Source organism: Etheostoma cragini, chromosome 11 (genome assembly GCF_013103735.1).
Source record: "Etheostoma cragini isolate CJK2018 chromosome 11, CSU_Ecrag_1.0, whole genome shotgun sequence".
NCBI classification, from domain to species: Eukaryota; Metazoa; Chordata; class Actinopteri; order Perciformes; family Percidae; genus Etheostoma; species Etheostoma cragini.
The window spans coordinates 6,675,846-6,689,980 of record NC_048417.1 but is presented as its reverse complement, the minus strand read 5'-3'; the positions used below and the strand labels follow the sequence as shown (position 1 = coordinate 6,689,980).

General features: G+C 40.3%; 2 protein-coding genes across 2 annotated transcripts in view; both read left to right on the top strand.

Annotated features, from left to right (window-relative positions):
• Positions 1-1,237, top strand: part of wars2 (tryptophanyl tRNA synthetase 2, mitochondrial) — a 23,265-nt gene extending 22,028 nt beyond the window's left edge. The window contains exon 6 of the mRNA XM_034886129.1: positions 63-1,237. Coding sequence (XP_034742020.1) covers positions 63-511 — 449 coding nt within the window. The 3' untranslated portion in view covers positions 512-1,237. The remainder of the gene's footprint in view (positions 1-62) is intronic.
• Positions 1,238-7,033: 5,796 nt separating this feature from the next.
• The window catches only part of tbx15 (T-box transcription factor 15), a 36,398-nt gene continuing 29,296 nt past the window's right edge, over positions 7,034-14,135 (top strand). Inside the window, exons 1-3 of the mRNA XM_034886019.1 lie at positions 7,034-7,673; positions 9,212-9,356; positions 9,739-9,851. Of these exons, the coding sequence (XP_034741910.1) occupies positions 7,384-7,673; positions 9,212-9,356; positions 9,739-9,851 (548 nt within the window). The 5' untranslated portion in view covers positions 7,034-7,383. The remainder of the gene's footprint in view (positions 7,674-9,211; positions 9,357-9,738; positions 9,852-14,135) is intronic.

Genomic DNA, 14,135 nt, shown 5'->3' with positions numbered 1-14,135 from the left:
TATATATATATATATTTTCTCATCCTACCTATTCATTTCTCAATCTGATTTCCTCCCTTTAGGCTCCACGCGAAAGGTCAAATCCCTCCGTGATCCTTCCACCAAAATGTCCAAATCTGACCCCCATACGATGGCGACGATTACCATCACAGACTCCCCCGATGACATCGCTCTCAAGGTTCGACGTGCTGTCACCGATTTCACCTCTGAGGTCAGCTTTGACCCGGAGACTCGGCCAGGTGTGTCGAACCTGGTTACGATTCACGCCGCCATGGCGAGGATCAGTGTGGAGGAGGCGGTGGCCCAAGCCAGAGGGCTGGACACCGGTGCCTATAAGAAGCTTGTCACCGAGGCTGTGATCCAGAGGTTGACGCCCATCAGGGAGGAGATCCAGAGGTTAAAGTCGGACTGTAATCACCTGGAAGGAGTGCTGGCCCGGGGGACCCTGAGGGCTCGGGAACTGGCAGCACCGGTCCTCACTGAGGTCCGACAGCGAGTGGGATTCTGCTGAGAGGCGGCTGGCAGCCACATTAACAGTTTGCTGCAGGCCGTGCTCAGTTGACTGCTGCTGAGATAGAATTCATTTCAATGACTGTTTACATCTCTAAGATATTCAACGTTGTAACACATGAAGGGACTCAATGTAAAAACACTCGACTCCAGAAAAACAGACTAAACTGATTGACCAACGAGGTTTTTGTTATTTAGCCCTTCACGTTTGTCTCATTAAAAGGAATGAGGAGGCTGTGTCTTGATGCAGTGGTACCGATGGTCTGAAGCAGCCAGACCAGAAGAAAATACATCACTTTAGTGCTTGTATGTACTAAACACTCTTCTGGAGACATTGCAGTTTATTTATCTGCTCATCTTTTGAGTTTTGGTTGTTTCCCAAATAAAACACACAAAATCTTATTAGTATTGTTCAACATATTTTGTCTTTTTGTCATCCGTGTTAACAGTTCATATTCAAATTAAGGACACATTAACTTATTTAGTTTTACTTAATTGGTTTGAGTGATCAACTGTAAGTTGGATTTAGGTGTTGAGATCTGTTGTCCAGGGTTTAGTTCACACTGGCAGCTCAATCACAAGTTGGTAAAACTAGACAGGAATCAGACTGGATTTTTTAAATCTGGGCCGACAAAGACGAAAAGAAGTGGAAGAATGGAGACAACTGTGAAAATACAAATAAAAGTACAAACTCAACAAAATGCAACCTAACTACACCTAACTACTACAGATAGTTTACTTTGCGATACATACAAAAGAATAAACAAAAAACATAAAAAACAAGACAAACGTATTTCACTATGAAAAAAGAAAAATCATTCATTAGCTTATTAAATAAATACTTGTCCCAAAGGCAAAATGCTTTTTGGGTCCGACTCTTTTTGAAATGTTGATAACTTTACATCTTTTTCATCATCTAATTAGAGAAATATCCCTTATTAAAGTTTTTTTTTTCTAATATGCAACAATACAACCCTATAATTGAAAACATTTGATCTCAGTCCTGCAGTGCAGACAGTATATGAGCAATGAAAAGTTCTGTGCTGGAGGAAGTACTCCTTTCCTTATAAAAGTAGCAATACTACAGTGTAGAAATACTCTTGCTTGTAAAAGTCCTGCATTCAAGATCTTTGTACAAAAGCATCAGCATCAAAATATACTTAAAGTAAAAGTACTCTTCATGCAGAATGGACCAGTTGGGAATAATGGAAGTCACTGGATTATAAGTATTGATTCATTTATGTTTTCATCACTTTAACGTTGTAGCTGGTGACGCTCATTTTAATTCCTTCATGTAAGGCTGGGTGGCTTGATGACACTGTGTCATCATTAATTAGTAGATTCTACTATGCAATTCATATAAATAATCTAAATTGCAGTAGTAATTTAAACTGTAAAATAAATGTAGGCCTAGTGCAGTAGAAGTGTGGAGTACCATTAAATAAAAATACGCAAAGTACAAGTACCCAATATTATACTTGATTAAATGTACTTACACTCCACCGCTGCTCGTGTAATAGCGTTGAAAAACAGATTTTCAGCACGCATAGAGGTAAGTTACTCCTGTTTGTTTCTGTACTACAGATCACTGTGGCGCCTCACATAATGATGTGATAATGAGATCCTGTATTTACGGGTGATTTAAACCGTGCACAACTTTGTTTACCATTATATTGTGTGCCCGCGTGTATGCTTGCGCGCGCATTTTATCTCTTCATGCAAAATATATTTATAAGAGCAATATTGTTTCTTGTGTGCGCGCATTTGTCGGGTCAACTGGAAATCTTCTTGTTAGTGTTCTTTGCTTTTGTCTTTTTGAGTATTAAATATAATGAGAACAGATCATTTTTTTGTATATTTTGTTGACGTCTTGTGACACACGTGGGCCTAGGCTGTATTCTGTGTGTGAGTGTTCACACACGGATACGTAACCGTATTGAATCAACGCAGTTTCTCAATCGTTTCTCCCCCTCTTTCTCCCCGTCATCCCTTCATTCTTCCCCCTTCATTGTACACTCATACTCTCCCACAGCTCCTCCCACTGCTGTTTCTACGTGGACGGTTCCGCTCTCAGCCATCACACTTTCTCTAATTGAAAAATGCACTTGTGTAGTCCTTTAATTGTCACACACACACACACACACACACACACACACACACACACACACACTGGAGCTGGACCGTGCTTGTTTTTCCACCCCCGTGTTTACCTGGGAACAGAGCGGTATCCTCGCTCGGTTTATTTGCCTTTGGTCCTTTTTTCGTATTGGCATGTGCAGCTGACAGAGTATAAATAAAAATACATGGACTGCATATACACACAGGACGAGGCTGTAAATCACAGCGACCATTAGGCCCGTCGCATTAGGACAAATACATGTGTATGTTTAAAGGGAGACTGCAGTGATATCACTGCGGTGTAATAAGAAGTTTTTATATGAAAGCGACACCGTAACTGGACCGTTTTATGCGCAGAAGTTAAAACTTTAATGGAGTCGTAATACGTGTAACTTATTAGAGAAATGGTGGTACATGGAAAGAGCTACAGTGGAGAACAAACACATATAAGAACGAGACTTTTGACTCATGTTGAACTTGGGTGCATGGTGTGAGCTGTGTAGGAAACTAATAAACCTAAAGCCACTTAACCTCCAGACATTATAACGCAACAACGTGTTGCTTTGTCTCAAGGCACATTATTATTACTAATTAATACAAATAGCGTGATCTGCTTTTATTGCGCAATTAGACTCAAGTAATTTAATTTAGGATGGAATCTCGCATTTGTTTTTTTATTTCAGTGACTAAATTAAAAAAATTCAGTCTATACATATAGAGTAGTAGCCTTTGTATCATGAAATTGTGTGTAGGGTGGAATTGTATCTTATTTAATGATGGATGAGCCAGGGTGTTATCTTTCTGTGTGTGGCTACATGATAATCTTGAATGTTCCTAAAGGACTCAGCTGGGATGAATTTGTCTCTTTGTCCTTGCATTTTACTGATCACCTTTTATTCATATGTATATATATTTATTAGCCCGTGTTGACTTAAAGGCTCTAGAGCAAAGTGGCGTAGCTGTTTAGTGTGTAAATAACGTTAACTAGAAAAAAATATATATATATATGTATATGTATATGTATATATATATATATATATATATATATATATACATGTGTGTGTGTGTGTGTGTGTGTGTGTAAGGAAATGTTATTCTATTTATTTATTCAGTAGGCCTTCGTTTTTCTGTCGAAGAATGAGAACATCATGTTTACCCATATCGGCTGCAGCTGCATGATATTTCTCATTCAATAGTTACGTCTTCATCCCATCCGATTGAGATCCAGGCACAAATATTTAACCTCACAAAACAAAACAAAACCGCAAAAAATAATTTTGAGAAAACGATTGGACTAGTTATTTCATTTGATGTTTGTTTTTGTCCAAGTCACTCACTTAGGGAAAGTGTCTCGTGTGAGGCTTTTAAGGGTGAACTCTGGTCTCTTACTTTTGGCCATCACAAAAACCTCTCGTAAATGCAGCTTAACCATCGTCTCAAAACAACAGAATGCTGCGGATTTTATATTTCAAGCTTAAAACTAATCGGCAGTAATATATATAGTATATATATAGTAATATATATATAATATATATATGTAGTCCTGCACGGGGATTCCTTGGCCCGGGGTGGAAGGTGCTGTAACAGCCTGAGAGCTGCTGTCAGTTTGGATGCTTTACTGCGCGCTTTATCCCCGGGGTCACCCGGGGTTAAACGCTTTCTTTCACTAATTGAATATTAATGGCGCGTTTCCGCCCACCTTCCACGCGTCTGTCTGGGTGAAGTCAGAAAACAAACGGAGTCCAAGAAATCAAACACAAACTGGCAAGAATAGCGTGTTTTACAGAGTGTTTGAGAGAAGATATTATGGTTGTATTGACCCTCATAAAAAGGTTCCATATAAACCTCTGGAGATATTTGTCTGATTTTAAAGCATGCTTTCGTTGTGGGTGAATGAGATGCCGTTGGGGAGACAACTGGGATCCAAACAGCAAACCGTTGGTTTTATTTGTAACTGCTGGAGTTTTAGGAGTTTCCTCCCACGGGATTTAAACCCCAACCTATGCACACACACACACATACACACACACACACACACACACGCACACACACACACACACACACACACGTGGAATGTTTAGGCTTCTCGTTTACTTTACGCACAAGCATTCAGTCGCACAAATCACCCATCTCATACAAAAACAATTATCCACGGCGTACAATTATGTAAATTACAATCAAAATGACATTCATATAATTTCAAACTCCCTATTTCTCCCTAATTGGTTAGCCTAGTCAATAATTTTACTGTCCAGCTCAGTTCAAACTTGAATTGCCATTAAAGCGTCAGAAATGCACACATATAATATATGATAGGCCTATATAATATCCACTGCGTCGATCTGCATAATAATGTCAACCTGTAGGAGCTTATTGTTGTCTTTAATATTTCCCTAGTAACTATAGTTAGACTATAATTTAAGTACAATAATGTATTTTTATGTCGTTTAATTAGCTTTCATAGACTCACCAATCACTAAAATGTTAAATATATAAACAGTGTTTCCGGGATGTATTTGTTGATGCAGTTTTACATAAATTGTTGTTGTTTTCGGTGTCTTGATTTGTTGTTGAGTTCTTAACTGTGAATCCCAGTTTCTGCATGTCTTGCTGAGTCACAACCATTGACTCGTCTGTGTAAAACGCTCCGCGTGCACGGCGGTGACCTTTGGAGAGCTCGAGCTCCAGGAGCCGCAGGTTGACTTCCGGCCTGCAGTCTTTCCTCTGACGGATCAAACCAGCAGCGATCATCCGGTCCTTTCTCCCCGGAGCTTTTCGTTTCGCCGCTGACGGCAAAATGTGTTAAAGATGTATTCCCCGGTAGAAACGGGTCAGCTGCTTCGGTCTGTGCTCCTCTTCCTGAGCATCAGGCCTGCAGACGGAGCACGCAGCTCCGGACACAGTCTCAGCAAAGCCCCGGTTCAACAAAAAGAAAGAAAATATGAGGCGAGGCTTTATCTTTGGATCAGGTTAGATTTGAAGTGTCTGCCCAAAAGCTGCAACATTATCACTGGCCTGTATACTAGTAGTAAACAGTATACTATTATTTATAGTCACCCACTATTAGGCCTATTATTGTTATTATTGTTATTATTATTATTATTATTATTATTATTATTATTATTATTATTATTATTATTATTATTTTATTATTATGATAAAAAACCCATTGGGGCTAATTTGTTATTTGTTAAATTGGGCTATATGAAAACAATTGACTTGGCTATTTGTTAGATTTGTATTATCATTAGTAAGCTTTTATTTTAATATGAGGTAGTAATCTTCTTTATACTCGTCTTTAGCTATATTTATTTTCAGTGCTATTAGAAATGATTCTTCCTTGCATTAGACCAAATTCTTAACATTCATACTTTTTACTAATACTTTCCCAACACATTATTAAATGCAATAACGTGTCTTCTTTTCTTTTAAATAGTTAAAACTAACAGGTTATTTATTAATCTTATTATTGTCTGTATTCGGTCCAAATTGATTTGTTATTTTAAGGTAATTTTGCGTCGTTTTTTGACGTTTGCTTTCATCTGAAAACAGGGAAGCAGAAGTTAGGCTTTACTTATTTCTATCGGCCTTAATTAGTCGATGAATGAATGAATAGACTAACATAATAAACAGATGGCAGGCCTCTGATGGAAGTTTAAAATCTTATCTCCCTCTAAACTGTGTTAACACACCAGTTTATTGTCTAGAATATATCTTCTCTTCCCTGTAACCGACCTGAATAAGCCGCGCAGAGCCAAACCATTTCCCTTGCTGATCTCGCTCCGTGTCCTGAGATCAGCCCACCTGTCCTGCTCAGCTCTGCTCTGCCTCCGCAGCTGTCGGCCGGCACACGAAGCTGTAATGGGACTTCTCCTCCAATCCCTGATAACGATGGAATCAGCGGCTCAGACATATTAAAATGAAAATGGGAGTCAGATATTAAAAGGAGTATTGGATGTTCAGCATGAGGCGAGGACCGCGCACCGGCCTCGGCCGACAGACCGTGAGGATCGACCTTGCTTCAGAGGAAAAGTGAAGCTGAAGGATCTGAGTGTCAAAGAGGGAGACATCCCAATGGTTGGTGAGTATGCAGGAATAATTTAACACAAACTGATACATTTTAATGTTGTATTATTCTGCTTGCAGGAAAATCTGATACAGCGATAGAGTGTATGATAAGCCAATGCTTTTTTGTTGTTGTTTTTTTCCATATGTTGCATTGTGGAGTCAGTTCAATAGACTGCTGCAGTCCGGATGACGGTTCCTCTTCCAGGACGCGCGTCTCCCTCTGCTGCCATTGGACAAAACACTTTGTCTGGCTGTCTTTCCTCACTTCTCATTGGACGCGCGGGGTTGACAGGGAGCCCGAGGGCCGCCCCTCTGCGCCTGAGAAAAAAGCTCCTCCAGAAGTGAGTATCAATCAGCGAGAAGTTAGGGGGGCAGAAAGAGAAAAGGAAAGACGCGGAGTGGAAGGACGTATAGACGCGCAAAGCGGCAGACCGCATCAAAACTATCAATCCTCTCGGACTTGATCTCACGCGCAGCCAGGATGGCACAGTCTGTCTTCAAAAGTTTGACTCGGTGTTTCTAGTCACAGTTGGGATTACTTTGGACACTTGGTGAGTTTGCTCCCCGATTTAAACACTGACGTGTGCATTTTTTTTCACTGTTTTGCTTCACTGCGTTGGACGGACAGAGTGGGTTTTTCGCCGCGTCCACCTCCTCCCCCCCCACCTTTGGGTGGATTTGAGAGAAATGAGTGAGAGGAGGCGATCTGCCGCCGCTCTGAGCTCTAGAGCCCACGCTTTTTCCGTGGAAGCCCTGATCGGCTCCAACAAGAAGAGGAAGCTCCGGGGCTGGGAGGAGAAGGAGCTGGAGTTGTCCATGGAGAGCCTCGCCACGGACGGAGAGGACCCGGCGCACTGTCTGGATATGGACCCGGGTCAGTGCGCAGACATGCACCACACCGCTCATACTGTCCGGATCCCCGTTAGGCTATATCACTGCAGCACAATGCAAAATGACGAGTCCCGAGTCAAAACATGGCTCCACTTTCAATGACCCAGCCCCCGACAGGGCATGTAGCTAGAAGCAAGAGAAGCTCTCTTTTCTTCTTCTTTAAACCAAGTGAGGGCTTTCTCCTCAGTAGTTCCGCTCTGCTGCAGCGGATAGAAAAAGAAGAAAGCTTTTTTTCTGTTGTAGATGCAGCTTGTAATCCTGAATCGTCCAGGCCTGTAGAGCAAGTCAGTCATCTGGTCTTCTGTCAGGAATATGACACAGAAAATGCGTCTAAATGGCTTAATTTACATCAGTAACAAATGAAACTATAAAAACAACGTATAATAGATTTTAGGACTCAACATCAGGCTCTAAGTGATTAGATGTGTCTTTTTGTAATGGCTGGGTTGGTTTGTCCAGGTTTTGACTCCGGACTGGTGGATTCCTCTATAAGATATAAGTGACATGAAAAATATGACTCAAAACCTTTTCAATGTTGTGTTGATGTTTGTCTCCAGTTTGGCTGCAGGCCTTCTGGGAGGCCTCGGCTTGTTGCGAGAAGGCGCAGTGACATGAAGTAAATAAACCTAGGCCTATCTAATGCTTTTTATTCTAAGACAAACACATTTCAGACATTTTAAATCATAATGTCCACTGCTAGGAAACAACATGCCTGTGCAGATTTGCAGTTCACGTTGCAATAAAAGCGACCTTCTCGCGCCACACAACATCAACATCCCCCAGGTGTGAGGTGGAGAGCGTTCGGACTGGGAGGGTAACATTAAAGACTTGATCACACGTGTAAAATGTCTCAGTTTGAAGATGTTTTTGTTAGAAATCAACCATCCAACTTACACGTAAAGTGTGACGAAATTAGTGGATAAGTGGAAATGCACGGCGTGTGTAAAAAATAAATGAAAGACATAGGCTAAATAGAAAATAATAAAGTTAGACAATTTTCATTCAAGTGTAGTAAAATATATTTTTTCAAAAACCATGAAGTAATAAAGTGTTATAATTTCATTGTTCAGCAATTTTCTATTTAATATATAAATAACAAGGGATGAGGCATTTCTTGCAACAACTACAACTGTTATGTAAGTAGTTAGTGTATATGTTGGAGTAAGTTTTAAATATTACATCGTATATACATCGACTTAAACGTGAATTTATTATTTTGCACATAAACTACATTATTACTTCATTTTGTGAGTAAATTAATCCCAGGCGTAATGTAAGTGTGGCTGTTTCTCTTTAAACTACTTAGGATTCAGTGTTTAAAGATGAACTGATCACAGGATCAGACCTGAAGTGACTTTAAACCTCGAAGCTGAGACCTTGACACTTTATTTTAAAACTGGCAGAAACAGAGCCACATCTCGAAAAGATAATTTAGTTTGAAAATTGAAGGTCATTTAGTTTCAATATTGTTTAAGTTTGGTCGTCTTCTTGCAAAATCTTAGATTTGGTGAAAAACTGCAATGGGTCCAAATGTGGCCCGTTCTTTACTGAATATTTAATTTAACTTTAAACATACAAGTCACATTCTCTCATATTTATGTCACAGCTAATTAAATCTTTGTAGGAATGTAGAGACAAGCAGAACTGAAGCTTACCTCTACCTTCTGCTCAGACAGTCTCGGGCCTACGCTGAGTCCCGCTGCCTGCTGCAGTCTGACCGCGGGACGCAGCGCCTTTACGCACGGCTCCTCTGTCCTCTGACAGTGCCAGTGATTGAAATCCAAAAAATTGAAAGTGTAAAAACCGAAATAAATCACAAAGGAGGAGGGATATTGTGTATTTCGTGGGAAGAATGTCGTAGTTGTTGACAATGAAGTGTTGAACTGTCTGCAGGGAAAATGAGGGAGGTGAGACTAAACGTTGATTACAGCGTTGCTAATGAAAAACAGATTGTCCTTTTTCTTTAAAATGACGTTAATCCACAAACATAAAACCTTCGACATCATTGAACAACCATGCAGTTATTGTGCTAATCTTCTTTGCTTTAGAAAAGTATTTTTGTTCATCTTCTCCCATGGTTTGTCTTGGAGAGTTTTAGGATTTGTGGCTCAATTAATTACCCAGTTCCCGGTTCCTCGCCCCCCTCCTCAGGTCCCACTCATTAGCAAGAGGGTTCCTGGCAGGTTCAGCGGGTCCTGCTCAGGTCCTAAAGCCTTCCCTTTGGCGTGTCGGGCGGCGGTGACCGAGAACAGCGAGTCTCTGTGGTCAGATTATGCGGTTTAGAGGAATCCTTAACGGAGTGATTTTATTTTTACTCAACTCCAGGCGAGGCTGGAAGCCCTCTGGTCGTATAACACGTTTATTAGCCTCAAAGACAAGGGCAGGACTGAGAAACGCACAGGCTCAGAACCAGACTCGCGTTTAACGGGCGGCTTTTAAAAGCTGCACAGAAAAAGAGTAGCCTAGATTTGTTAGACCTCACAAAACTACTACAACCAAATCTCCATAATATTTATCCTTTAATACAATCATTAACTACAGCTAGTAAGGTCTACCTTAATATTTCATCTTTATTGAAAAGGCTTGTGCCAAACAATTTGATTTAAAATGTGACATTTTGCGCTTTTACGCTCAGATTACGCACATAACTGACTCGCTCCGATCACCTGAAGCCACTAGGCATCTGATAATTAACATTTATCAAGACAACTGCATAATAATATAATACTAAAATGATTTCAACGCTTCCCCTTCGTTTCAGTGTTTCTCTAAAGAGTTCTCTGTCAACGTTAAGCATGCCTGCTGATAAAAGAGATTTGTAGATGTCGTTTTCACTGCTGAGTCTCCATCAGTGAGGAAACAGGTGCTCTCTTTGTGTGGAGAGGGTTATTCCGTGATTTCATGCTTGGCAGGTTGCTTCTCTCCACTTCAGAGTCCAAACAATCAGAGAATCAGCTTCCTTCATGAAGCCCCATTTTACTATGAAGGCTCACAAAGTCAATGCAGTAGACATTTAGAGTACAACTTAACTCTCTATTCAACTTTTGAATTTCTCCTTAAGAATATATATCTGTATCTAAGTATCAAAACTAAAAGATGTCCACATTGAATAACAGTGGTACATACAGCACATTCTGTGTCTGCGTGCAACGCTCTATTGATTGTACTGTATGTGGTGCTTACACATATTCAAATACTTATATCCAAGACGGGTACCTTTTTATATTGCTGCACCACGGGCTCAAATGGAAACATTGCAGATGATTTGAGATACATTTCATGCAAGTTTTTCAAATTTCAGCCTGATAAATCTGATATATAAAAGAGATAGCTATTTTTTAATTTGTTGTGAAATTTCTGCAAGGCAAAACAATTACAACATGTCAGACTTTTGATAAAAGATAATGTCCATATCCCACATTTATCTGCAGCTCCTACTTTAAAAACTCACAAAAGGCATCTACTGTAAAAATAAATACTTCTTTAATTAAAAATAGTTACAACTTAATAAAATATATAGTTACTACATACAAGCTCTTTATTAGAGGAGTACCACCACATAAATAAACATTTCGGTCTTCTCTCACATTAAAAGCCTATTTATAACTTTATCAAAGCACTTTTTCTCGCTTTAATACATCATTGAATGTATAAATGCATTAAGGTTGTACTTTTATTAAACTCCAGCTGTCTGAAGCTGATGTGTGTGTGACTGCATGTGAACTGTGACACATAGGACAGTTGGATAAACAGCACTGACTTGATTAAATTCAGGCCAATTTGTGGCCGACTATGGATGTTAGCATCAGTTTAATTTAATGAGGCCTTGAATGAGCTGATTAGGAGCCCTTGACCGCAAGATACAGGCCCAGAGTGTGTGTGTTTGTGTGTGTGCGTGTGTGTGTGTGTGTGTGTGTGTGTGTGTGTGTGTGTGTGTTTGCGCACATGCGCCTTACCACAGCAGATGTCAGGGCCAGTGTTCTGCTGAGTGGGCAAATTTTTGTTGAGTAAATGTCAGTTTTTATTCATTCAACTTTTAAACACAAAACAACAACAGCTACTCTGAAGCTGCAACTTACAAACTGAAAGAACCCCTTTACATACTTGATGCTGAGTGATACTGGACTACAAGTATCGCCCTGTGTTTTTTTTTTCAGGTCTGATGTTTGAATGTACACATGAACATATACAAAAACACAGGCTGGTGAGTGGCAGAGGAAAGGTCCTTCAGCCTGATGACAGGGTGTCCGGGCGGAGTCAACAGGCTCTGCTTAGCCGGCAAATTCCCTCCTCTGCATCTCTGAGGCGCTCCTGCCAAATATTCTTATTTAATTGGGCCTTTGGAATGAGTCTGCTCCCTGTAAACATCCAGTTTTAGATGCCTGTAGTAGATATGAGGTTGCTCAATGTGGCTTTTCAGGTTGTGTTTGTTGCAAATATTTTTGATGCCAGAGATTTCACACTTTTTGATGCAGTGTCAAATCTTGTTCATGTCAGCAACTGCATTTAGAATACAGGCCAAATCTCCAAACTAATGACATTCAATTTGATTTTTTACCTTATTTGGGTAAAAGAGACTTGTTTTAGGCCTTTAAGTGGATGCATATATACAATTACTGAACATCAAAGAGAAATAAAAATGCTTCTATAGAAAAAAAAAAAAATCTTCTATTATAAATCTACTGGATTATCCTTAGCTGCTGACATCTGATCCAAGCCTGATATTGACAAAGTGATACATCTGTCCAAATGCAGTTGTTGGGAGTCTGTTTGTGTATTGCAGCTGAGCTACTCTGAACCTTGTTGCTTTGTCAGTGCAGCGGGTGCTGTCTTTCAGAAGGACAGTAATATAGCTCACGAAAATTGTATAAAAAGAAATTTATGAAAACATCAGATGTTCTGTAAAATAATGCATGTAAAAGACAAATGTCAGAAAACAGAGACATCAAACAGCACTTTTAGTCCAACTCTGTTTAATATATACACTGCATACAGACAGTATGTAGTGTCTATATAAATGAATCCCCAGACCGATTAAATCTCCCTGGTCTCCTTTCAAATTAAAAGCCGGTTGGCAAGATGTGTAGAGTTAATCATATAGGATGCACATAGAATTTGAGCCGTCCATCCTCTCTTCTTTCTTTAACACTAGCAGCATTTGTAGCAAGCTGAGGGGGCAGCTGACTGAATGATTGTGTGTGTGTGTGTGTGTGTGTGTGTGTGTGTGTGTGTGTGTTTGTCTCTGTGTGTCTGTGTGTGTGTGGGGGGGGAAGTAATCATGTGTGACAGTCCACACTGGCTGCAGTGACACTGGAAGGATTCCCAAAAAGATGATGGAAAGTCTCTCGCTGTGTCTCTGTGGGCCTTACCGCCCTCCACCCCATCTCTCCTTCTCCTCCCCTCCTCCCTCTGCTCTTCCTATCTCCATCACGCAGCTCCATGCTCTTGCTTGCAGCGGCGTTGGCTCAGCCTGTACTCTGGCGGTTTTGTCTGGGACGCTGTCCAGTCTTTTAGCCGCTCCGCATTTGCATAACCACATTTGTGTGCCCTTAGTCTGCCAAGTCAACCTCCTCATGTCAGGGCTCCCAATAAATAATACATTATTAGATTTTTATTTTTATTTTTTTGGGGTGGTGGTGTTGGATATTCAGCTATAAACGTTTTTTCTGTGAAAAGTGAAATAAGAGACAGAATGTGATGATCTTATGAGAGTTTTGTGTGGGTAAAGGGTAGTTTGGAGGTGTCGAGACTTGACATCCCATCTGGAAAATCTTTGATGCATTTGGATATTTAACCCCAAAAGGTTTCCATTTTATTTTTTAAATAACATCACACATGTGTTAAGTGACATTTAAAAGTCTGAGTCAAGTAGAATACTTCTTGGTTTAGGAATTCTGCATTTTTATATAATTGGATTTTGATGCTATTTAAAGTGTTGTTATTACTTGGCAAAAAGCGTTTGGGTATACAATCTGGTATGATTTTTCACGTTTCACTTTAAAGAAGTAGGGTTTTGAAATAGATCAATACAGTGAAAATGTAGACTATGTGTAACAAAGGAAAACCTTCACTTTTCTAATTTCCAGATGTTCCTTTTATTTTGTCCACCCAGGGCTGTTGGTTTAAAATAGAGAGAACAAGGCGAATGTAATGGAGGCTGAGGTCACCCGGGTTGGTGTCTGGAAGTTAGAGGCTCACACGGATGGAAAGCGTTCCTGTAGGTCTGGACTGGTTTCAGGATTGAGGGAACGTTTTTATCTGCTCTAACATTGTGACGGTGTTGATGACTCTGAATGGTCGGTCTGTTAAATTCGGTCCAGAGGGAGCACTTGGGGGGAAACTTCATTTGCTGTACGCATCCCGGCGGAATTCTTCATTGTGTGGCCTAATTTCAAATTTTATATGTTCTACATTGCATTTCAAAGGCAGAACATTTATTCTGCTTTTGACATCAGCCCAGAACTCCATGACGAGTTGAGCCAGCGAGCCAAACTCGGCAGCTTCTCTCCAAGCTGCAGACGGCAGGTGATTTGGAGTCAGCGGAGAGT